General features: G+C 39.8%; 2 protein-coding genes and 1 pseudogene across 2 annotated transcripts; 2 read left to right on the top strand and 1 right to left on the bottom strand.

The window, feature by feature from the left end:
• Positions 1-721: 721 nt before the first annotated feature.
• LOC133716924 (pentatricopeptide repeat-containing protein At1g09820-like) lies at positions 722-3,576 on the top strand. The gene has a single exon (XM_062143561.1). It carries the CDS (start codon positions 855-857, stop codon positions 2,682-2,684), a length of 1,830 nt encoding a protein of 609 aa, XP_061999545.1. The 5' UTR covers positions 722-854; the 3' UTR covers positions 2,685-3,576.
• A 111-nt stretch (positions 3,577-3,687) lies between these two features.
• On the bottom strand, positions 3,688-4,771 carry LOC133716933 (glyoxylase I 4-like). Its single transcript, XM_062143570.1, has 3 exons — positions 4,513-4,771; positions 4,326-4,428; positions 3,688-4,229 (listed from the first exon to the last, which is right to left on the bottom strand). Exons 1-3 carry the CDS (start codon positions 4,683-4,685, stop codon positions 3,942-3,944), a joined length of 564 nt encoding a protein of 187 aa, XP_061999554.1. The 5' UTR covers positions 4,686-4,771; the 3' UTR covers positions 3,688-3,941.
• An 8,361-nt stretch (positions 4,772-13,132) lies between these two features.
• On the top strand, positions 13,133-15,007 carry LOC133727492 (cytochrome P450 84A1-like; annotated as a pseudogene).
• The last annotated feature ends 9,271 nt before the right edge of the window (positions 15,008-24,278 follow it).

The following is a 24,278-nucleotide window of genomic DNA, read 5'->3' as shown; positions in this document are numbered from 1 at the left end:
GGTTCTTCCGAGGAAACCCATATGAAATTTTGTGTTTTCTTCTTATTGAAATTGCATTGTCTGTGTTTGGGATCGGAGGAGCAAGAGAGAGAGAGAGAGAGAGAGAGGGCGATGCAAACAATTTTTTTTTTTTTTTTTTTTTTTGCGAGGATGTAAACAGAGTGGAAAATTTTGATGAGGGTATTATAGGAATTTAACCATTTGTCTCTTGCCACGTCATCAATTGACGGATAATTTGGATGGAGTGTGAAGGATTGGGCACGGTTGATTAAAATTGAGAGTTCGGGGGTAGTCTTGATCAAATTTGAAGTTTAGGGACTAGCATGAAGAATGGGTGAAAGTTCAGGTAGGTAAACTGAAATTAATTCTAGATAAAAACACTAGTTTAGCAACTTACTACAGTTTTAGTTTATTACTCAATCACAATTCTATTATTTATGTATAATTTTAGAGAGGTTATATTGTAAATAAATTTATTATAAGTTAGTTTAGTCTATATAAAAGTTTCATTTAAAAATATCATTTAATTGCATTTATAAATGTGATTTTTTTATTTTTAACCGAAATTTCCACCGAAATCGAAATTTTCTTAAATTTGAAGTACCGAAATTTAAAACATTGATTAAAAGTCTGAAAGATTTTGATCAAACAAAAACAAATGGAAAGATTTTCTGTTATTTATTTAATTTTTCTTTTTCAATTTATTTGGCTTGAAACAGAGTCTCAGACCAAACAAAAAACCAAAAGGCTTGAACCTCAGTCAGTTTTCGCAGAAATGGCGGTTCCCCATTGACAGAGAACCCTAAATTCAATTCCAATTCGCCCCTCCAGTTTCAATTTCCTCCATTAACAAAATGCTAAAGCTCCTCTCCTCCTCCTCATCATGCCTCCACGCTCGAGCCCACATTCAGCAGCACCCCCAAATCAACATAATCAAACTCTGTTCCACAATCTCCATCTCCGAAAATCCAAGCTCACAGTCCTTCAATCTTCCATTAGTTTCAGACCTCATAGCAAAGCAACACTGGTCAGAGCTCAAAACCCATTTCAAAGACTCAACCTTTATCACAGTTCTTCACCAACTGATGGATTCTGGAGCTGACCCAGAGCTCACACTCAGGTACTTCAATTGGGCCCAGAAGGGTCAAAATGTTCCACACAATATTGAAATCACTTGTAGACTATTGCAGTCACTTTCAAATGCAAAGAAGTACCCAAAGATGAGAGCTTTCGTGGATGAGTTTGTTAGAAGGAATGAGAAGCATTCAGTTTCTTCAATTTTTCACATGCTTTCAATGTCTAGCAATCACTTTTGTGCTAATTCCATTATAGTTGATATGCTGGTGTTGGCCTATGTTAAGAATTCGAAGACCAATTCGGGTTTTGAGGCGTTTCAGAGAGCTGGTGATTATGGGTTTAGGCTGTCAAAACTGTCTTGTAATGCTTTGTTGAGTGCTTTGGTGAAGGAAAATGAAATTGGGTATGTTGAGTTTGTGTACAAGGAGATGTTTAGGAGGAGGATAGAGGCGGATTTGTATAGTTTCAATATTGTGATTAATGGGTTGTGTAAAGTTGGGAAATTGAACAAGGCAAAGGATGTTATGGATGATATGAAGGCTTGGGGGGTTGCACCAAATGTCGTTACTTATAATACTATCATTCGTGGGTATTGCAAATTGGGTGGGTTGGGGAGAATGCATAAGGCTGATGCCATATTGAAGGAGATGGTGGCGAACAATATTTGTCCGAGTGTGATCACGTTCAATATTTTGATTGATGGGTTCTGTAAAGATGAGAATGTAGCAGCTGCGTTTAAGGTGTTTGAGGAAATGAGGAGGCAGGGCTTGAAACCTAATGTGGTTACTTATAATTCACTGATTAATGGGTTATGCTGTGATGGGAAGCTTGAGGAGGCTTGTGGATTGCGGGATGAAATGCTTGGATTGGGTTTGAAGCCAGAGATAGCAACCTACAATGCACTTATAAATGGGTTTTGCAAGAAAAAGATGCTGAAGGAAGCTAGAGAGCTGTTTGATAACATTTGTGAGCGAGGCTTGGTAACCAATGTTATAACATTTAATTCACTAATTGATGCTTATTGTAAGAATGAGATGAAGGAGGAAGCATATGCATTGCATAACATGATGATAGAGAGAGGGGTTTTACCAAACACGTCGACATTTAACTGCTTGATTCATGGTTCTCTTAGACAGGGAAACATAGAAACAGCCAGGAAATTCTTACAACAAATGGAGGCTGAGGGCTTGAAAGCTGATTGCATAACATATGATATACTGATAAATGCATTATGTAAAGATGGGGAGCCAAGAAAGGCAGAAAGACTCCTGAATGAGATGTTCACAAAGGGTTTGAGCCCAAGGCACGTGACATACAATACTTTGATGGATGGCTACTGCAGGGAAGGAAACCTGAAGGCAGCTTTGAACTTGAGGACTCGGATGGAGAAAGAAGGGAAACGAGCAAATATAGCAACATACAATGTGCTGATCAAGGGATATTGTATGCAGGACAAGCTTGTAGATGCGAATGTACTTCTAAATGAAATGTTGGAGAAAGGTTTGATCCCAAATCGAACTACTTATGAAATAGTTAAAGTGGAAATGATGGACAAAGGTTTTGTTCCTGATATAGATGGACACCTGCATAATATCTCTAGCTCTTAACCATGGAAATGAGAAATTGAATTGGTTTCTGTCTCACCATAATCAAAGTGCTTCTTTGATATTAAGGGCGCATCCTTACCCACATGTGAAGGCGATAAGTATGTGATGAACGAGAATAGGAGGAAAAGCATCTTTAAGATAAGCATCTCAACACCACTGATCATACCAAAAGATGCACTCTTGTGCCTTCTCCCACCTCTTCTAGTCTATTCATCTTTTGTGGGTGTTGAGGAATCTTTCATATGATCCTCATATACTGTGGCTTTCTAGCTTTGAAAATTCTTCAAAGGAAGCAAGACCTGGTGTTTGATAGAGGTAATGCAACTCAGCTCCTTTCAGCCTATAACAAGGATGATGGTGTTATAATAACAACAGGAGCTGAAATCATGCCATTATTAAGAGATGTTCTGAAGACTACTTGTCCTTCTACACATGTTCGGTTAGACACTCGGTTTCTTCTTCCCTTCATGAGGTTGAAACATCTCGGCTTTGTTTGTTTCTTCCCTTTTGGAGCTGCAATATCTGGTTCAAACAAATTCCCATGCCAAAACTGCTGGGAAGGATGATGGTGTTATAATAACAACAGGAGTTGAAGTCATGCCATTATTAAGAGATGTTCTGAAAACTACTTGTCCTTCTGCACATGTTCGATTAGACACTTGGTTTCTTCTTCCCTTCATGAGGTTGAAACATCTCGGCTTTGTTTGTTTCTTCCCTTTTGGAGCTGCAATATCTGGTTCAAACAAATTCCCATGCCAAAACTGCTGGGAAGAGCTAAGATGTATGCATCACTCAATTTTAACTTGGGTGGCTGATATTAATTAAAGAGTTCTTATCTGTAAATACATTTCCAGTCAAGCTTAAAGATCAGAATCTTCAAATTTTTATTTCAGCCCATCCAGCCTTTATATGTACAGTTGTTAGATCTCTTTTTATCTGGCATGCCAAGTGTTTTAAAGCTCATGCCAGAATTGTTAAGAAATACATAGAAATAAGTGAGATATGTAACAAGAATTCCTTCTCAATAATATGGCAATAGTCACAGAGCATACATTGGCTTCAATAGATTATGCATACAGGTACATACAGTACGACTCAAATCTTTTTTCACAATTTATTACAAGCAGAAAACCAATACAAACACCTTCAAACCAAGACACAATACCATACTACTATATAGACCTTATAATAATACATTTGCAACATTTTTTCTTACAGCAGCCAAAAAGCAGTGAGACTTCTCACTCTTGCCGAAACTTAGAATGAGAAGTTCATCATGTCCAGGCTCAAGCTTTCCATCATCAGTGTCTCCATGAAACCGCACGAAGTTGGTGCCTTACTGAAGTTGCTACCTCTGGGCTTGAAGGCACAAGAAGAGACAGGAATGATGGGGATGTTCTCACAGTTGCAGAGCTCGATCATGTACCCATCTGGGTCATGGAAGAACACCTGGTCGACCTTGATCCCATCGTCCTCTACCACTGCAGTAACATACCTCATTCCCATCTCTTGTAGCTTCCTCTTAACAAGTCCAACATCAGTGCACTGCATGTTCAAAATCATTCACAACATTTGTGTCAGTACCAAAACATGATTGCTATATGTTTAACTAGTACTGCAGAAAACTAATACAACTCTTACTTGGAAGGAGATGTGGTTGTCCTTGGGATTGATTGGTCGGAGTTCAAAGTCCTCCGTAGCTGGACTTTCGATCAAGTGTATCCCAATCCCATAGTTATACAACCTACACAGAACAAAGTAGTTCGTCAGTATTAGCATTGATCCAAAAAAAAACTTCGAACAAGTACATAGAGTGAGAAAAGCTTACCAAGCTCCATTGAAGTTGAAAGAAGAGGGGCGTTTGATGAGAACAAAGCCCAACACTTCTTCATAGAACCTCATAGAGTCCCACACTGATCTGCATAACAAAGACACATGATTGAGTGACAGCAAAGGCAGTGACTCACAGCTGTTAACTTCCTCGATCTCAATCTGCGTCATTCTTCCCAGCTAGTTATGGCTCTTGAATACTTGAACTAAGATTCTCTCGCTCTTTGGTATCTGGTTTGCCTGCTTCACAAGCATAAGGGAAACGTTCCTTAAATAAGCACCACTTTGGAGTATTGCCTTAGGTCACTAAGTTTTGCACGTTATTTTTGCACTTGTGGGAGTAACTTCCTGATCGGTGAGGAACTTTCCTAGCAGATACTCCCTGATATTTCAGATTCCGACAAATGAAACCTAGACCTAGTCATCATCATGGCTACAGCCCACGTTGATTTATTGGGAAGGGTATGATACCCTTGAATGCCACATCGCCTATGTGTTAATTAGCCTAAATATTGATACTTAAACATTTCGCTATAGTAATTAGGGCCGAATTCTCTGCTATCGATCATCTGGTGTGTTCAGATGTGCTCGACATTTCATTGTAACAGTGTTACAAAAAAATAACACAAAATGGGGTTGGATTTGTAATACATGGCTTAATGGCTATGATTGGTCCAAGTATGAGAAGATCCACCCAACAAATCTGAGTCCATACAACTCGAATTACTATGATCTTGGCTGTCCCAAAAGAAAATATAAAATGCATGGGACAAGCCCTGATTGGTACTAGCAGTTTAGATGCATTTACACTTATCTGCTTGAATTTGATGCTTGGCCTCAAGCTTATAGCTAGCTTTCTGCAGGGCGAGTGTAAGATAAATGGGGCACATGTAAATTCAAACTAGTCGATCCTTTTAGGTTTAAACTTGACTCAACGTTGTCGCAAAAGGGTACACTATTGAACATAGGAAAGTACAAAGATGCTGAATTCGGGGAAATTTCTGGGATGTTTCCCAGCTCCCACATGAAAATGAAAAGAAATGTCTCATAGACCTATGATCCAAAAGGGCCAGAAAGGACAGGGTAGAAACCCCAAAACAGCTTTGCTTATTTGTTTGGTTCCACAAAGAGATCAATGTATATGCCTCTTTAATATTTGGGCTAAATACTGGTTACTACCATGTGGTTTAGGTCCAAAATCAATTCAGTCCCTGGACTTCTAATTTTATCAAAAACACCCATGTAGTTTCAATTTTGATCTAATAGGTCTAATCTGTTAGTCTTCCGATAATTGAGTCATTTAACTTGTTGACGTGGCTCATATATGACCTATGTTTTATGCTGTGGTGTTCAGTTGGCATGCATAGTCAATTTAGGAGTGGGTCTCACTATTAGAAATCAATCAAATAAAAAGTTTTTCATCAAATAATCCAACTATAAGTTGAACTCATAGCAGAATATTAATGAATTAGACCTATTAGATCAAAATTGAAAATACAGGGGTGTTTTTGATGAAATTAGAAGTCTAGGGACTGAATTGATTTTGGACCTAAACCACAAGGTAGTAACCAGTATTTAGCCCTTAATATTTGGACGGTGATAACCAAAAGATCAACTTTGCTTCTGGAGTTTGTTCATATACTATGTCTCTGTTAACATATACATGCATGATCAATTGGAGTTACTAAGAGAGATTTTGTTTTATTTTGATAAAGGCGCGGCACAATTTTGTCTAGAGTTCCTCTGAGGATAATGTCTCTAACAATTCATGAATTGTTGAAGAGAAATGAAGAAAAACTTGCAAATGTTTAAGGAAAATATGATTTGCAGAGAGATTGATGAGAGAATTAATTGTGTGTATTCTATTATTGATAATAGGAGCCCTTTATATAAGGATTTACAAAGTACATAATCTTGTCATACAAGGAAATAAAATCCGAATATAATTAGGAAATCTAGAACCTTCTCTCCTATTACAACTCTAGAACTAAACCCTAGTTTGAAGAGGCACACTCAATGTCAATATCCTTCAACACTCCCCCTTGTGCCGCTCAAACTTGGTGATGACGCTTTAATCGTTGCCTTGTTAAAAACCTTGTCAGGTAACAAAAACCCTGTGGGACAAAAATAACCCTGGTCGAAGGACAAAAAGAGCACAACACGTCCTTCACTCTTCGAGATCGATCATGTAGACATCATTCCTCCCCCTGATGTCGACATCTCCCCCTGATTGCTATAATCATGGGAGTTCGGATAATTTTCTCAATCCGAGGCTCTTCACATGTTTATCGAAGGTGGATTTAGGTAACGACTTAGTGAATAAGTCCGCTACATTATCATCTGATCGGATTTGATTCACTTCAATCTTTAGAAGTGATTAATATTGTTGCTGATTGTAAAAGAACTTAGGTGATATATGCTTGGTGTTGTTGCCCTTGATGAAACCTAATTTCATTTGCTCAATTCATAAATGCATGTAGGTTCATCTGTGGTAGACTTCAAACCACAAGCTCCTCGAATGTGTCTAATTACAGACCTTAACCATATGCATTCATGCACGGCTTCATGTAGAGCAATAATCTTTGCATGATTTGAGGAAGTAGCAATAAGGGTCTACTTTGTAGACCTCCAAGATATCGCTGTGCTTCCCATGGTAAAGACATAACCGGTCTGGGAACGACATTTGTGAGGGTCAGAGAGATACCCTACATCAGCAAAATCTATCAAAACATCATCATGGTTTTGATTAAGGGAGGAGGATGACGCGGGCCACCATTGGTGGCAGCGGCTTTGCCGGTCACGGTGTCTTGGACGGCGCTACTTGGGCTAATGAGATCCGTTCTCATTCTTTCGTCATTCTTTTCTCTCTGCAGGGATAGAACAAGCTCATATCTATCGTACATTTTAAGTAACGAAATATTGTCTTTATACCAGTCCAATGACGTTGCGTTGGCGCAGGGCTACATCTAGCCAACAAGTTCATAACAAATGAGGTGTCCGGTCTTGTATTGTGTGAAGTACAATAATGCGCCTATTGCACTTAGGTAAGACACTTCTGCCAATTAACACGTCTTCGTCATCATCCCTGGAACGAAACGTATCCCTCTTAGGGTCAAGACTGTGGACGACCATGGGAGTGCATCTTTGACTTTATCAAAATGCAAAGCATTTATTGACACGGTATACAAGTTCTAAATCTAGACAAAACCGTGTTCTCCCAAGGTCCTTCATCTCAAACTCGGATTTCAGGTGTTCAGCGGTTTCCCTTAACTCTCAAGGGTTCCAATTATGTTTATCAACATAAACCGTGACAATTGCAAATCCAGAACTTGTCATGAAAACACAGGGGCATAGTTCATCATATCCCTTCCCAATCAAGTAGTCACTTTAGTGAGCATTTCACCCTCATTGTAAACGCGCTCCGTGGTCAAAAGCCACTTGATTTGGGTAAATGAAGTACACAAGATCCTTCATTATATTCCGTATCTAGATCCCCATAGAGATACGTAGTGACCACATTCGTAAGCTGCATGTTCAGTTATTCGGAAACTACCAAACTGACAAGGTAGTGGAGTGCAATGACATCCATTACGAGAGAATATGTCTTCTCGTAGTTGATTCCAGGGCGTTTTGTGAGAAGCCTTGCGCCATAAGGCGAGATTATCATCTCTTTTTCTCATCATGCTATCTAACGAAGACCTATTAATGTCAACATGTTTTATGTTAGGAGGTGTTGGCATCTCAGGCCCGAAATCCTTCCTCTTCGTTAGTGAATCCAATTCAACCTGGATCGCATCTTTCCATTTAGGCCAATTTTCTCTACGTTGGCATTCTTCAACGGAGTAAGGTTCGATGTCATTGGTCTCAATAATTCCACGTCTTCATGTACACTAGTGTAATTCGTAGAGATCTCTATATTCTCAGGAATTGGTTCTAACATTGAGGCGTCCCCCAACGATGTCTCTTAGACATAACCACAATCTAGAATATTCTCATGAGACGGATTTTGAGTATCAATGATCAATGGATCAAGTTGTGCCAAACTCGCTCTCTTCCTAGGGCGAGAATCCATCGAACATATGGGTCTCCTACGCTCTCTAGCGGAACTCATGGCCTATGACGCCATTATGCCACATTTGTGGCGTCACCATACCACCATCCATGGTAGTGGTGCCGTACCCATCTCCTCTGGGTGACACCATGTCCTCTTGTGGGGACATCAATCTTTGCAGACATGTTTGCAGCAGGTATATGTGATCTCGTCACTTTTAGGGGATCAAGATGAGATATAGTGGGGACAGACCACGACAATTTCTGTCGTTCCTGTTGAACATTGACTGCGTTCTAATCTCCCCCTAACGATGGGAAGACTGTCTCATCAAAGTGACAATTCGCAAATCCAGCGAAAAAGAGATCGCATGTCAAGGGTTCTACATAGCGGACGGATAGTTGGAGATTTATATCCAACATAATATATATATATATATATATATATATATATATATATATATATATATATATATATATGCATTCGTTGCAATGAGCCATTTTGATGCGTTGTGGCGGCACAATTGGCACATAAATCGCACACTCAAATATGCATAAGTATGAGATATAAGACTCGCACCCAGTCACTAACTGTAATGCAAATAAAAGTTGAGTGGCTATGAGTCGTAGACGAATTAGCATAGCTGCATGCGATATTGCATAACCCAAGCGGAAATATTGGTGCGCATTACCAAAGTCCGAGCTACCATCGTAGTCTTTTAATGGTGGCTTTTCCGCTAGACCAATTGGGTGTGTACATGGGAATATGATACTTGATATCAATACCCAATGATATGCAATAGTCATCGAAAATTTTCGTTGTAAACTCTCTAGCATTATCAAGTCAAATTGACTGAATGGGATGATCTGGGTAGTGAGCCCGTAGCCATATGTTCTGGGCTAGGAGTTCATCATAAGCAGCATTACGAGTGGATGATAGCGCGACACGTGACCAGCGTGTCCGCACATTAACCAACACCATAAAACATCTAAGCAGTCCGCAAGTTGGTTGAATCGATCCACAAAATCCCCTTGGATTCTATGTAAGAATGGAATTATTTCTTTAGTGTCCTTTGCATAAGATGGTCTTGATCCTAAAAAAAAAACAGGCTTTACAGAATGAAAGATTGGCCTTATAATCAACCAATGAAGGTTTTGGTTGAGCCACAATGTCACAATTTACTTTGAGAAGTATAGAGAGGAGCCAAGTCTCCATACATGGCGTCAAAGCCATGATTTTTCAGCAAGGGGATCACGGCGCCGGCGTTGGCCGGCCGGTGATGCATGGCAGCGGCGCCCCAAGGCACGGCGGCGGTGCAATGCTCTCTTTGAATCAACTTTTGATTCTCACTTCTCTTCATTCTGAAGAAGAGATGTTCATGTGAAGTCTTTAGTATCACTGATCATCATGACCTGGGTGTCCCAAACGGTCGTGCCAAAGCCTATATATGTCAGAATTTCATAAGTCATCTCGATCTCATGACATGGTTGGATTCAATGACTCAAATAGTGGTTGCATACAACCCACTAGAGCGACACATAAGTTTCTCTAATACTCGTTTATGTCCGTATTCATTAGAGGTGATGCAAAGGAACTCTTGTCCATTCTCACAATGTGTTTCCACATGAAAACCATTGGCTTTTATATCTTTCAAATAAAGTTCGAATTAAGGTATGTCCAAGACATTAAGTAAAAGAATCGACACTTTATTAATAGCCAATGATTACATCAAAGTTTCTTAACCAAAGTCTAATCCAAAATAAAAATCAAACTTAGACAAATCGTAGTCACTCAATCCGTTTGGTAACTCCAATCAAATATGACCAGGGAAGTAAAGAGAGATGTCGGTGGAGCGAGGCTCTCTTAAGTACCACTAATCTCAATCACTTTCCTAGACATCATACTTCATTGGATGCGCCACTTGAGAAAGAGTTAATACAAAATTGTCATTTATTGATTAAGGCATAATTGCCATTACATAATTCTTGGAAAATAAATGGACTATTTAATCAAAATCTGCTACATCAACATGGTTGTTTTCCTCGCCAGATTTGAAGTCTGTAATGATGAGATTGACGTCATTGTCATTTCCATCATCTCCTTCAGCTGCGAGATGAGCCTCATGCTTTCTCATATCTTTATACACTTGTATTGTGCAGCTTTGTTTTTCCACTCGCATTCTAGTGCTTAAACCAATGCTTTAAAGATCTCCATCTATAGCATTACCTCACCCATTAATTGAGATGCACATTGTGCATTTGGACATCCTCCATGGACGTTGGTGGCGACACCACCACTACTGACGGTGCCTATTTTGTCTCTCCCACATTGGCCAATGTTTCCACGTGTCCGCGTATTTCGCGGTTTTCCTTCCTTTGTGGGGTGGTTGTATGGACCCACACGTCCATTTTGTTGTCCCCTAACTTTTAGGGTTCCGCTCCTTGAGCCCTCCTTTAGGTGCACAATTTATAATTCGCCTCATGAACGCTCTTAGTTCCAACAGGCATTTGAATTATAGTTTTTCACGAGTATGTTATCAGCTTACTCAGTAACTGACATAAGTTGATGAAACCTCGTGATCCGTCTAGCATTGCACACAAGCCTATATTGCTTGGCAATCATTAGCGCTGAGACGGGGAATGTTGAGAGGATTTTCTCAATTAATCTTTATTCTGTGTGCTCTTCACAGAATCTCACTAGTAGTGAGGTGATTCTTGACATTATTCACCCATCAGTGATAACCAATGTTATTTGAATCTGGTTTAGTGAAGTCGAGTTTTTGCACGTTTGCATTCGACATTCAAAAATGAAGGAGAATAGATTAGTTTCGGAGTAAAAACTTCCACGAAACTAAAATAATAAGATTTCCGAGCTATGCTACCAAGAAATTAATTTCCAAGAATATTTGGATTAGACCGAAACAATGATGTTTAATATGGTCAAAAATTGATGCTTGCGGACGCTCTTAGTCCGAAGATTATGAACACTCTTAGTTCATTGATTACGAACGCTCTTAGTCCGTTTAGCGTGAATCCCCACAATTCCGCTTATTGAATAATCGAACCCATGTTCGTATATTGCAAATCCTGCAGAAAATAAAGGAATTTAAAAGACAAGAAAGCAGGAACTTTAATCTTTAAAACTTACTTGTTGAAATTCGGAGCAGATTCGCTTCTGAACAACTCCCACTTCGAATGGTGTACAGGTCTCAAAACGAATTCAATAGGGCTGAAATTTGGAGGTCAGATAGAAGAGGCAGAGACGAACAACTTTGATGAAGGAAGGATGTTTATCTGAGGTCTCGATCAAGACGTTTCGGGGCGTAAAAACAGGCTGATCTGCACAGGAACGAGCGTACTGCTGTGCTGCAGGGGCAGCAGGCGTGCGACGATGCTGCAGGGGTAGTAGGCAGCACACGGGTGCTCAAGGGCTGCAGGAGAAGCGCACGGTATGGCTAGCAAGGGCTAGGAGCTTGCGGCAGTTTTTGGTGAAAGAAATTTCGTGTGTTAGGGTTTGCGACAGCTTTTTGGTTTTTAGGGCTAGGGTTAGGGCTCGTGCTAATAACGTGTTTAAGGAAAATATGATATTGTGTGTATTCTATTATTGATAATAGGAGCCCTTTATATAGGGATTTACAAAGTACATAATCTTGTCATACAAGGAAATAGAATCCGAATATAATTAGAAAATCTAGAACCTTCTCTCCTATTACAACTCTAGAACTAAACTCTAGTTTGAAGAGGCACACTCAATGTCGATATCCTTCAACAGCAAAAAAAGAAGGTAGTGATCGATCACATCCTCTCCATTAAAATTAACCTTACAACAAAAAAGTGCATAGAATTTTCAAAATAAAATTAAGCATAAGATTTCATATACATAAAACGCCCAAAGACTTTTATTACTGGTTCTTGATAAGCAAATTGAGGGCATCAAGGCTCAACAAGAAGGAAACTATAAAGTACATTAAGGCTATGTTTGGTTCACAGATTTGAGGAATCAGGAAAGGAAAAGAACGATTTTCCTCTGTTTTTTTTTTTTTTTTGAAAAGCGATTATCTTTGTTTGGTAGACACAAACTTGGAAACTATTTTCCTGATAGAGGGGAAAATAGGGTGGAAAATGATTCATTTCAGTGAAGTTATGCTAGAGCAACCTAAATGAATAGGATGGCCACATCAAGTCATGCAAAGCTATCCTAGAGCAACCTAAATGAAATTATCATAGTAATAACACCAGAATCAAAAACCTAGCTAAACAATGTTAGGGCAAGAAGAAAGGAAAACTCCCTAACTTATTCAAAAAAACAAAACCCCGGGGCCTCTCTGCACATAGGTGGCTTCCCCGGATTCTATAGTTAGTGACAATGTGACATTTCTTTTTTAATTCTGGCCACCATTTGATATAACATTTCTGGGGTTCATAAACAATTATAATATCTTTCCTTGATAGACTTCGCCAACCTACTAGCATGCGTGTGTGACCCCAGACACCCCTGTGCGCGCACTTGTGTGTCTATATATTAGCCTCCTTGACCCTAGCTATTCCTTACGACTCAGACATTAGAAGCCATGGATTCTCTTATGCAAGCCCCCTTCATCCTATTCCTCATCATTATCCCTCTGACAATTTTACTGGGTTTAGTACTCTCCGCGTTATTGCCTCAGCAAAAGTTATCATACCCGCCGGGGCCTAAAGGCTTGCCCATAATCGGCAACATGCGAATCATGGACCAGCTAACCCACAGAGGCCTCGCCAAACTCGCCAACCTATACGGCGGCATCCTCCATCTCCGCATGGGTTTCTTACACATGGTACCGGTAGTCGTCTCGAGCGCTGACGTGGCCCGCCAAGTCCTCCAAGTCCAAGACATCACTTTCTCCAACCGCCCAGCTACAGTAGCCATTCGCTACCTCACCTACGACCGAGCGGACTTGGCCTTCTCTCATTACGGGCCGTTTTGGCGCCAGATGAGAAAACTGCATGTCTATCGTGAAGCTCTTCAGCCGGAAACGTGCCGAGTCGTGGGAGTCCGTCAGGGACGAAGTTGACTCGGCCGTGCCAGTCGTGTCGGCAAGACCGCAAGAGCCGGCACCGCTGTGAACATCGGAGAGGTGGTGTTTTCGATGACCAAAAGTACAATATACAGGGCCGCGTTTGGGTCGAGCTCGAAGGAAGGGCAGGATGAGTTCATTGCAATAATGCGAGAGGTTTCCGAGCTGTTTGGAGCTTTTAATATAGACGATTTCTTTCCTTGGCTTGGGTGGCTTGACCCACAAGGTATTAAACCCAGACTCGTTAAGTCTCGCAAGTCACTGGACAAGTTCATTGATAACATCATAGACGACCACATCCAAAACAGTAAAGGTGCATGAAGGTGATGAAACTGATATTGTTGATGATTTACTAGCCTTCAACAGAGACCAAGCAACAGGGAAGGAATCCGCCATCTTACTTACTAGAGATAACATCAAAGCCATTATTCTGGTAATGAGTTAACTACTTATTAAGTGCAATTTAACTATATGCATGGCGCATTATTTTTCATTACATGCCCAACTATGAACTTTTTCTGTTTTACATAGTTTAGAAGTTTAGCAATTTCATAAATTCATATCTTGCATCACGTACGTACTGTTAACTTGGGTTCTTGATCATAACATAGTGTGATGTTAATTAATGAGACATATATGAAACCACCCGATGAAAATAACGTCAGTTATGTCAAAATAACAAAATTTTATAGTAAATTTACAACTAAACATGGTTTAAGGGGAGCAAAATTCACATTCCTAGCTGTTTCGCCCCATTTTTGCTTACTGCAGGATGTTATGTTTGGCGGGACAGAGACAGTAGCGTCCACCATAGAATGGGCTATAACGGAACTAATGAGAAACCCAGAAGAGTTGAAGAAGGTTCCTGTTGGATCTTGTAGACGTGGTGGGCTTTGACCGTCGACTGCAAGAAAGCGACGTTGAGAACCTCACTTACCTAAAATGTGCGCTAAAAGAAACACTTCGACTTCACCCGCCGGTCCCTCTACTCCTCCACGAGACGGCTGAAGACACGGAGGTTTCCGGCTACCACATTTCGAAGAAGTCACACGTGATGATCAACGTGTGGGCTATTGGAAGGGATAAAGATTTCTGGGATGAGCCTGAGACGTTCATGCCCTCAAGGTTTCTCAAAGAAGGTATGCCTGACTTCAAGGGAAGTGGAAATTACTTTGATTATATTCCGTTCGGGTCGGGTCGGAGGTCGTGCCCGGGTATGCAACTTGGGCGGCACATGCTGGAGTTGGCGGTGGGGCATTTGCTTCACTGCTTTACATGGGAGTTGGATAATCTGGATCTGGAATTGACATGACTGATGTGTTTGGACTCACCACACCAAGAGCAAGTCGTCTTGTTGCTGTGCCAAATAAAAGGGTGACAATGTCGCTTTAAGCGTTCAAGGCCATCTTTTTCTTATATCACAGTTCAACCAGAATGTGGAATGCCAACTTAATAGTCCAAATATAATAAAAGATTGCGACAAGCTAGGTTAGGCAGGGTGTTGTGCTCGAATGGTGAGTAGAAGTACCTTAGCTCTCGATGGGCATCTCTTGGGTGAGATTAAAGCTTTTTATAGGGTGGTATTCTCACAACCGACTTGCTCTTTTGCATCTAGAGATTGCAATAAGGTTGCGCGTGAGCTAGTATGCCTTGGGTGAAGCATTAAGATCGAGCTCTATCTGCACCTGGCAACTTAATTTCTCTAGTTGGTTAATGGTGTATGTACAGGTTGATATAGTCGCCTAGGCTGCTGTAATGGATGTCTGTACGTTTTCATCCTTCTGTATTGTTTGATCCCATTCAATAAATCCAAAAATGTACAGAAATGATGGGATAGAGTATATATACATATCATACACTCGAACAGTAGCTTGATCAATTACAAACCCCAAACAAATTCCTTTGGTTTCACAGAGGATCAATGTATAAGCTATAGTACTACTATTACTAGTTCTTGATAAGCAATTGCAGGACACCAAGAATCAAATTAAACAATTACATCATACCGTCCAATGACAAAACACTTGTACAAATTAAGAACCAGAACAACAATTCCAAGCTTTTATTCTGAACAAAAAAGAAGTCTTATATATGCTTTCTTGGTGCTAGCTACTTCTTGCTTTTCATATTAATATTATCTTCTCCCTTTAGAAGCTTATGGGCTCTCTTCTTCATCAACAGGTCGATGCTCCCTCGGTGACAGAATATAACTATTCCCATCCATTCATGTTATTATTGGTGGGCGATAACCCGCGCATTGATCGACCAGTGCATTCAGCCAACACTGACTAACAGGAATGAATCCGGCCGGCTTCGCTGCTGCTAGGGTGCAACTGGAAACTGAAAGAGAGAATGCTAACAGCATCTCTTTCATGGTCAAGAAAGGAAAAGGTTTGTGTGTAAATTGAAACACCACCAAGATAGAGTAAGGGTACTTCAAACCTCATATAACCGGCTCTACTTTAATGCACTGTTTTTTTTTTTTTTTTGGTCAATGAAATCATTCATTAAAGGGTTCTTGACCCACAGCACTAAAATGAGCCAAAATTAACCCACTTACCCCAGCAACAGATTTTTATTCCCACTAACACAATTTGAATCGAAATGACTATTTTGCCCTTAATTTAATTATTGAATCACACTTTATGCCAATCATCTCTCTCAGCACGACTCTCTCTCTCTCTCTCTTCACCCCCTTTCTCTCTCTCTTGGCTGGGCTTGTGGGACTTCGTCCACATCAAGTTCGATCGGAGCATTTAGGGCTGATCTTCTCGCCCAATTGATTGTCAACTTCAACTCACAGCAGCAGAGTAGCTACGTCAACGAGCTTAGGATTCTGGTCAACCGATCCGATCTGGGACGCGCCGTGGAAGATGCCGGCGAGGAGCAGACATCGGCGTGAAAGATGCCGGTGATGCTCAAATCCAAGAAGAGCGCTGTGGAAGATGTCGGCGTGGAAGATGTCGGTGATGCTCAAACCCAAGAAGAGCTCCGTGGAAGATGCCGGCGTGGAGGAGTCGAGAGCTTTTCTAGAGGATTTGTCGATTTGGTTTCGATTGGGTGATTTTGCACGGGGATATGTGGATGATGTCCAGCCAGGTGTTGAGCTCTCCGATCTCCACCTCCGCAGAGAACTGAGAACAAAGAGAGACAGAGTTGGGCAGCATAAGGGAGTAAACATGGGTTTGGTTGGGCAGCAGAAACTCGATGACGGTGGGTTTGCTCCGATTTGGTGCCCAAATCTTTTTTTTTTTTTTTTTTTTTTTAAGTAATGGGACAGAAGGAAAGAAATTTTTTTTTTGACATTTGGGGGGCAATAGACGTCTATTGAAGGGCAATAGATGTTTCTAAATTGGGAGGCAATAGACGTCTATTGGGGAGCAATACACGGCTGATAGTCGTCTATTGGGAGGTAATACATGGCTGATAGTCGTCTATTGCGGGCAATAGACTATTGGGGGGGGGGGGGGCAATAGATGTTTATAAATTGGGGGGCAATAGACGTCTATTGGGGGGCAATAGACGTCTACTGCCCCTTTATTGGTGGGCAATAGATGTCTATTGGGGTAATAAACATTTCCAGTCAGGTTTTCTGAAAGGTCCGATGGGCGGCGGTCGGTGACCGGAATCCGGCGAAAGTTGGTCGGAATCCGGCGACCGGTGACCGGATTTCGGCGGCCGGTGACGGGCTCCGGCGAAGTCTCTTATGGTTTCTCTCTCTCTCTCTCTCTAAGTAACAAAGGGGTGAGGGGTAAAATGGTATTAAAAAAAAAATTAAAAAAAAAAAAAAATCTTAATGGGATATTAGGGAAGACTCCCTTAGAGTGTATTGGGTAAGAGGGAATTAAAAAAACTTAATGACGTAAGTGGGAAAAAAAATCTCTAGAAATGGAGTAAATGGACAAAAACCCTTCATTAAAAACCAAAGGGGAAGAACCCAATGGAAAGAGCCCAATTACAAGTAAACCTAATGACTTGATACACATTTACGCAAGCGTACGTATCATTGTCAAGATAGGGAAATATTATGCCCAAGTTTATCGTACCACTTGGATTAGTGGCTAACCCACAATCCTTGGGTAATCGGAAATAAAGACACTTAGCAAACAAAGAAAAGAAAAAGGAAATAAATTAATAAAAATGTTAATCTAAGACACCAAGCCTTAGCAATGCTCGGCTTTGGTTTTCACCAAAGCCTAATCAAAACTAAGAGCCTAGTGGTGGATATGCACAAATGAGTCGAAATTTGTAGGGAGTTTTGAATTGGGAATCAACTAAATTAAACGCAACCGAAAAGTAAACTAAACAACTAATTAACGAACTAGAAAATTAAATTTGGGTTTTCAAATTAATGGGAACATGGGAGTGTCGGGTGATTCACACTAACTCTCTTGCAAATATCGATGCCAATTTCACAAATGCATGCATTCCCTATATGTGTCGAGTCCCGTATCTAGTACCGGTTAAGGCTACTAAACCAATTATCCTTTCGGTGTATTGATTATGCCGGTTAATGCCACAATCAACTCTCTAATTTGGGCATTACGCCGGTTAAGGCCGCAATATCCAAAATTAGAGGCCTAGAGAGCAAGATAATAGAGACCCAATCAAGCTTAGCTACAATTAAGCTAGCTAATGGTCACCACACTTAAATCCTAGATGCCACAAGACTAATAAGTTGTCAATTTATCAATCTACTCATCACAATTGCCCACAACATAATTTCAAAGGGTGACAAAGCCTAAAAACATGCTTCTAAGGACAAATAAATTCGGATTTAAAGCATACACAATGGAAATTGCATTTATTAAAATTAAAGCATCAATATTTATACAAGATGAGTTAGGGCTTCACAACCCTAACTCCCAAAATTGAACTACTCACTATCCATAGTCAAATACATCATCAATAGCAAATAAAATTATGGAATAGATAATAAGGAAGAGAGGGGAGAGTTAGCTTGTTCACTCCTAGTTATGACCTAGTATGAACCAAGCAATTTCTTCACCCAACTACCCAAAATAGAGGTGGTGCTCTTGATGATGATTCCCTTGAAGCCTTGAGTGAGTCCTAAATTCCCAAAATAAAACTAAAGAAAATGAAGAGGGAAGAGGAGAGGATGAGAGCAGCCCAAAGGACTGCCCTGTTTTTTTGTGGTGCGGCGCTGCTGGTGTTAGCTGGAGATTTAGGTCGTGCTGTCGAAGAGAGAGGAGAGTATAATTATAATGGGTGGCTGCCAAAGAAAGAAAAGTGGATAGCTGTGCACGTGCAGGGTGCATGAGGAAGAGAAAGAAATATAATGGCTGCCACGTGTGAGCATGTAATTGGCTCAAAGCAATTAAGCAAAAATCACAATTGCTGCACAGCCTGCACGTCATGGCTAGAGATTACTTAATCAAATCATGGGTTAATTAATTAAGCTAATAATTAATTAATTAGGCCACTAATTAATCAATTAATAGTTTCTTCTCTTCATTCTTTTTCTTCCTCCTCCGGTCTTAGAGCATATCGGAAGGCATCATCTTGAAATACTCGAATTCGGCTTCCTCACTCATGGTTAACTACTATTGACTTTTCATCTCCTTGTCGAAAACTCCAATTTGTTCCAATTTTGCACCATTTTCTTCAAGAATTCTCAACTCCGCTTATTTCCTACACAATAAATAAAAATTGGATTAATTACATTATAATTGGCTCAAGAATTAGCTTATTTCTAGTGTTTTAGATACAATTACATGCATATAAATGTGTGTAATCACCTAACAAGAAAAATTACTACTCAACCCAAATCCATATAGATAGGGTAAAAGAGTGTAACCCTAAAATTTAAGAAAAACATCATCTCCTACAATACAACAGCCGCCACCCAATCCATCCGTGCCGTCGCCCGGAGTAAAAACGTAGGGAAAAGTGCCATATCGAGGAGATAAAATCCGAATAACCGCTGCCAAAACAATCCCAAAATACAAATCCAATCGAAACCAAGGTAATGAGATGATAAATTGGAGCCAAACCCACACACTAACACTCTTCTCCACCAGAGAAACTCAAACCGGGAAGAAACTGACGCCACCGAAATGGGACAGAAGCCAATAGCAAAGAAAAAATCCAATGGTGAATGGGGGGTGAAACACCCATGCGTGAGCACCGATACACCTCTAGGTAAGTGTTTCTCACTTTTAAGAGGTAGCCATAAGAGCAAGTTCACCCGTTGGGTCACCGGGTCACCTACTATTCACTGCTTTTTAGTGTATATTTTCATTCTCTGGGTCACGAAATACACTGTGCAGGTCACCATGGTGACCCAGAACACTGTACCGGGTGACCCAGGGCACGAAATACACTGTGCTCGTGACCCAGGGCACGAAATTAACACTAAAAAGTAGTGAATAGTGGGTGACTTGGTGACCCAACGGGTGAACTTGCCCTAAGAATCTTCAAGGAACAAGTCTTTGGTAGTTGGAGGGGAGTTTATGTGAGGAAATGGGGTGAGGGGAATCATGGAGGTTTGTGGATTTGAAAATTTTCTGGGATGTTTGACAAAGAAAGAAGGAACAAAGTCCTCTAAATCTGAACATAAGTCAGGAAATCACCACAAAGAGGGTATAAAGCCACCACAAAGGGTATGAGAGAATCAAGGGAGATGAAGTGAGTGCAAGACAGAGCAAGGAGAGTCCCCCCCCCCCCCCCCCCCCAACTCTCAAGCCACCGATCGAGATCCGGAGGGATCACAATCTGGGAAAGAGAGAAGGGGGAGAGAGCTATAGTTCTAGTAGAGAAGCCAAATCCATAGTTCTAGATATGGTTTCTCTCTCTAAGTTTAGTGTTGAACAGTGACAAGTGTGGCATGTGGCCCACCATTGTACCGATACTGTCCCAACTTAACCACCCGATAGGTGTTGGGTTTTAATTACAAAAGGTCTCGGTACAATTGGGTGTGATCCACCCACTTATAAGTTATATTTTATTTGTCACTTTTCCAATGTGGGATCTTTCCTCTCCAACATTTAGAGAGAGAGGCTCTCGGGTTCCTGAACTAATATGATTTTACTTTAATGCACTGCTTAGTTACAAATCTCATACTACTGGACTCGATAGAGGAAAAAGGTTCGTGCAAACTAAACAACATATTGGAGTTAGCTCTGTGTGCAAATGCAAGTGAAGAAATGCTTCTAATTTGTAATGGCTGGCCTGGCTATCTAGGATCAATCCTATTCCAAGCTCCTAGATTGAAGTCTGCATTACATATGGCCATCACGACTTGTTTTTGTTCTTCAGCCCATACCCTTCACGATCATCATGAATCTTGCAGATTCGTAATGAATCTTGAGACTCAGATTCAGAAAAAGAACAAAAGACGCGATATAATGGGAGCTCATTAATTTTGATCGATCATATGAAAAAAAATAGGCAAGTTTGTTCATATACCATGTCTTATTAGCTAGTGCATATCGATAATGAAAGAATATTTTTCGGTAATCACCAGATGTTACAAACCTTGAAGCTACGAAACAGGTTTTGTTTCATAGATGTAGCACTGTGACACAGTAAATACTATTTGTCTAGATGTTACTTGAGGATAATCAGATAATGTACGTAGTTGAAGACCGCACAATCTCATATTCTCATTTGCTGCAGGCCTTCCTCAAAATGCTTCCCCGGCCCATGAAACTCCTAATTAAAGTCTTGCCTTTCCCCAGTAATCCATTGAGATTAAACCGGCAGTAACTTTGTTGAACTAATCAATATAATTAACGAACCTCCTTATGAGCTAGATGTCAATAACTAGCTAGCTTACAACTTTTCAACCCAAGATTTTGATCAGGATTGAGAGTACTATATGGCCCCGTTTGTTAGCTCGGAAATCAAATCTAGAATGTGAAATAGTTTTCCATTCCATTAAATTGTCGTGTTTGTTTTTTTTTTTTGAAAAATATCATGTCGATATATTAATAATTCTCAAGCCAAAAAGGACCATTACATATCCTCCCTCTACCATCGATGGGTAGATAAAGAGTTTGTGGTAAACCACAGCGATACATAGATTAGATCCGACAATTTGACGGTACCCATGCTCACTTAGAAAGTAAGCCTAGAAAAACTATGTTCACTACAACATAATCAATAGGCTAAGTAACCAAAAACTTTAATGACGCTTGCTAAAACTAACAAACATAGCTCCCTATATAAGTAGGGAATTATTAGAAAGTAAAAAACTAACTAAATGAAAAACAATCCAAGGCCCAAAGACAGCACCAGCCCAAAGGCCAAGTAGCAACCCGGCTCAAAAACCAATCCCCATCCTTGTGCAGAGCTGCAGAGATATTGCGACTGCCACCGCCGTCGCAGCAGAACAAGGGAACCGCCTTCGCCGCCTCGACACCATCAGAGCCCATGACAGATCCGTGCTTGAAAGATCCAAATCACCAGTGAATCTCCACGCATCGACTCACCAATAAACTCCTCGATGCCGACATCAACTCGCCGTCTCTAGGTGCAGATTTGAGACAAAGAACACCCCAGCCCACACCACCGTCCCTTGAAACCAATATCCACTACCACACCTACCACAAAGATGCACCAAAACTGGAAATCAGGTCGTCGACCACTACCTTTAGCCCTTGAGCCAGAGCTTTCCTTACAGCCAAGAGATTGGTATAGAAAACGATCACTCGTCCGGCAGCAGCACCAACGTCGTGCGACCAGGGCCTACACATTGCTAGGCAACCACCAGACGAGCAACAATGGAGTAGAGCCGGATGCGCCTAGGGTTCGAGGAAGAACGTTGCGGCTGAGAGTCAATTGTCGTGTTTGTTTAAGTGGTAAGTCTGGAAAGAAAAGTAAAATAAATGAGTTGACCAAAGTTCAATTCCTTAAAAGAGGCGGAATAGAAATACCATCTAGGATATTGTATTTTAATTCTTTCACTCAATATAATTGAAAATTTACTTGTTTAGCCCTTCATAAAATCTGGTTAATTAAGGGCTAAAGTCTGTTTAGTCCCAGTACTATGCCTCTCTCATCGTTTCAGTCCCTGACATTCCAATTTAATCTGAAAAGTCCCTGAGGTCTCAATTTCCGTCTAATAGGTCATTTTCGCGGGAAATTAGAAATTGACCTTGGGTGAAATGTCCAATATACCCCTCAGTTATTTCTTTTTTTTCCTTTTTAATTTATTTTTTTCCTTTTTTTCTTTTTCCTTTTTAATTTTTTTTTTTTCTTTTTCCTTTTTAATTTCTTTTTTCATTTTTTATTTTTTATTTTTTTCCTTTTTCCATTTTAATTTCTTTTTTTTCTTTTTCCTTTTTAATTTCTTTATTTTCTTTTTTCTTTTTTCTTTTTCCTTTTTAATTTCTTTTTTTCTTTTTTTTCTTTTTCCTTTTTAATTTGTTTTTTCCTTTTTTTTCATTTTTCCTTTTTAATTTCTTTTTTTTTTCCTTTTTAATTTCTTTTTTGCTATTTCTTCTTTTTTTTCTTGTTCCTTTTTAATTTTTTTTCCTTTTTAAGTTCTTTTTTCTTTTTCGTTTTGCCTACTTTCTACTTCCTCAACCCACCAATCTCATTCCGATCAAACTCCACAACCCATCTGTTTCCCAATCAGCTCGGAAATTCGCTGCTAAACCACTCCCCTCTTGTTTTCACAGCCTACTTCTCTCTCTCCCACTCAAATCCCATTTTCTCTCTCCACATCAAGCCTCAATTTGGAAACTTTTCACTGAAAATTACCATTTTTTAACTTTTCACTGAAAACTACCATTTTTTCAAACTCTGAGGTTTTTGGGTCTTGCTCAAAATGGTGATTTGGATTTTGGGTTTGGTTGAAATGGTGGTTTTTGATGGCCAAGTTGACAAAAACCAGAAGTGAAGAAGAAGAATAGTGATGGAAAAGAAAAATGGCCGCTGGCGTGGAGAACAAGAATTGGGGTTTCGGGTCGATCTGGATTGGTTCGCTGACATGGCGCTACTGATGCAGCAGAATACGATGGTCATTAAAAAGGAAAAAGAAAAAAAAAAAAAAAAGGAAAAAAGGAAAAAGGAAAAAGAAAAAAAAGAAATTAAAAAGGAAAAAGAAAAAAGAAACAAGAAAAAAAAGAAATTAAAAAGGAAAAAGAAAAAGAAAATGAAAATGGAAAAAGGAAAAAAAGAAAAAAAAAAGAAATTAAAAAGGAAAAAGAAAAAAGAAACAAGAAAAAAAAGAAATTAAAAAAGAAAAAGCAAAAAGAAAAAAAAAGAAATTAAAATGGAAAAAGGAAAAAAATAAAAATAAAAAAAGGAAAAATGAAATTAAAAAGGAAAAAGAAAAAAAAATTAAAAAGGAAAAAGAAAAAAAGGAAAAAAATAAATTAAAAAGGAAAAAAAAGAAAAAAGAAATAACTAAGGGGTATATTGGACATTTCACCCAAGGTCAATTCTTAATTTCCCGTGGAAATGACCTATTAGACGGAAATTGAGACCTCAGGGACTTTTCAGATTAAATTGGAATGTCAGGGACTGAAACGATGAGAGAGGCGTAGTACAGGGACTTAACAGACTTTAGCCCATTAATAATTCTTATCTCCACTGATTCATTTTTTCTTATGACTCTTGCTATAATAGATCTCTACATATTAAAAATTCAATCCAAAAATTTCTTGATGGAATTCATCTTTGAACTCTATCCTTT

Source organism: Rosa rugosa, chromosome 1 (assembly GCF_958449725.1).
Source record: "Rosa rugosa chromosome 1, drRosRugo1.1, whole genome shotgun sequence".
NCBI classification, from domain to species: Eukaryota; Viridiplantae; Streptophyta; class Magnoliopsida; order Rosales; family Rosaceae; genus Rosa; species Rosa rugosa.
This window is presented reverse-complemented; position numbering and strand designations above follow the sequence as displayed.

Excerpts from the sequence above, each read along its gene's own strand:
- LOC133716933 (XM_062143570.1), bottom strand. The coding sequence starts at position 4,685 with ATGACGCAGATTGAGATCGAGGAAGTTAACAGCTGTGAGTCACTGCCT. Across the intron at positions 4,429-4,512 it reads TTCAACTTCAATGGAGCTTG|GTTGTATAACTATGGGATTG; the intron begins GTAAGCTTTTCT and ends TGTTCTGTGTAG. Across the intron at positions 4,230-4,325 it reads ACAACCACATCTCCTTCCAA|TGCACTGATGTTGGACTTGT; the intron begins GTAAGAGTTGTA and ends TTGAACATGCAG.
- LOC133716924 (XM_062143561.1), top strand. The coding sequence starts at position 855 with ATGCTAAAGCTCCTCTCCTCCTCCTCATCATGCCTCCACGCTCGAGCC.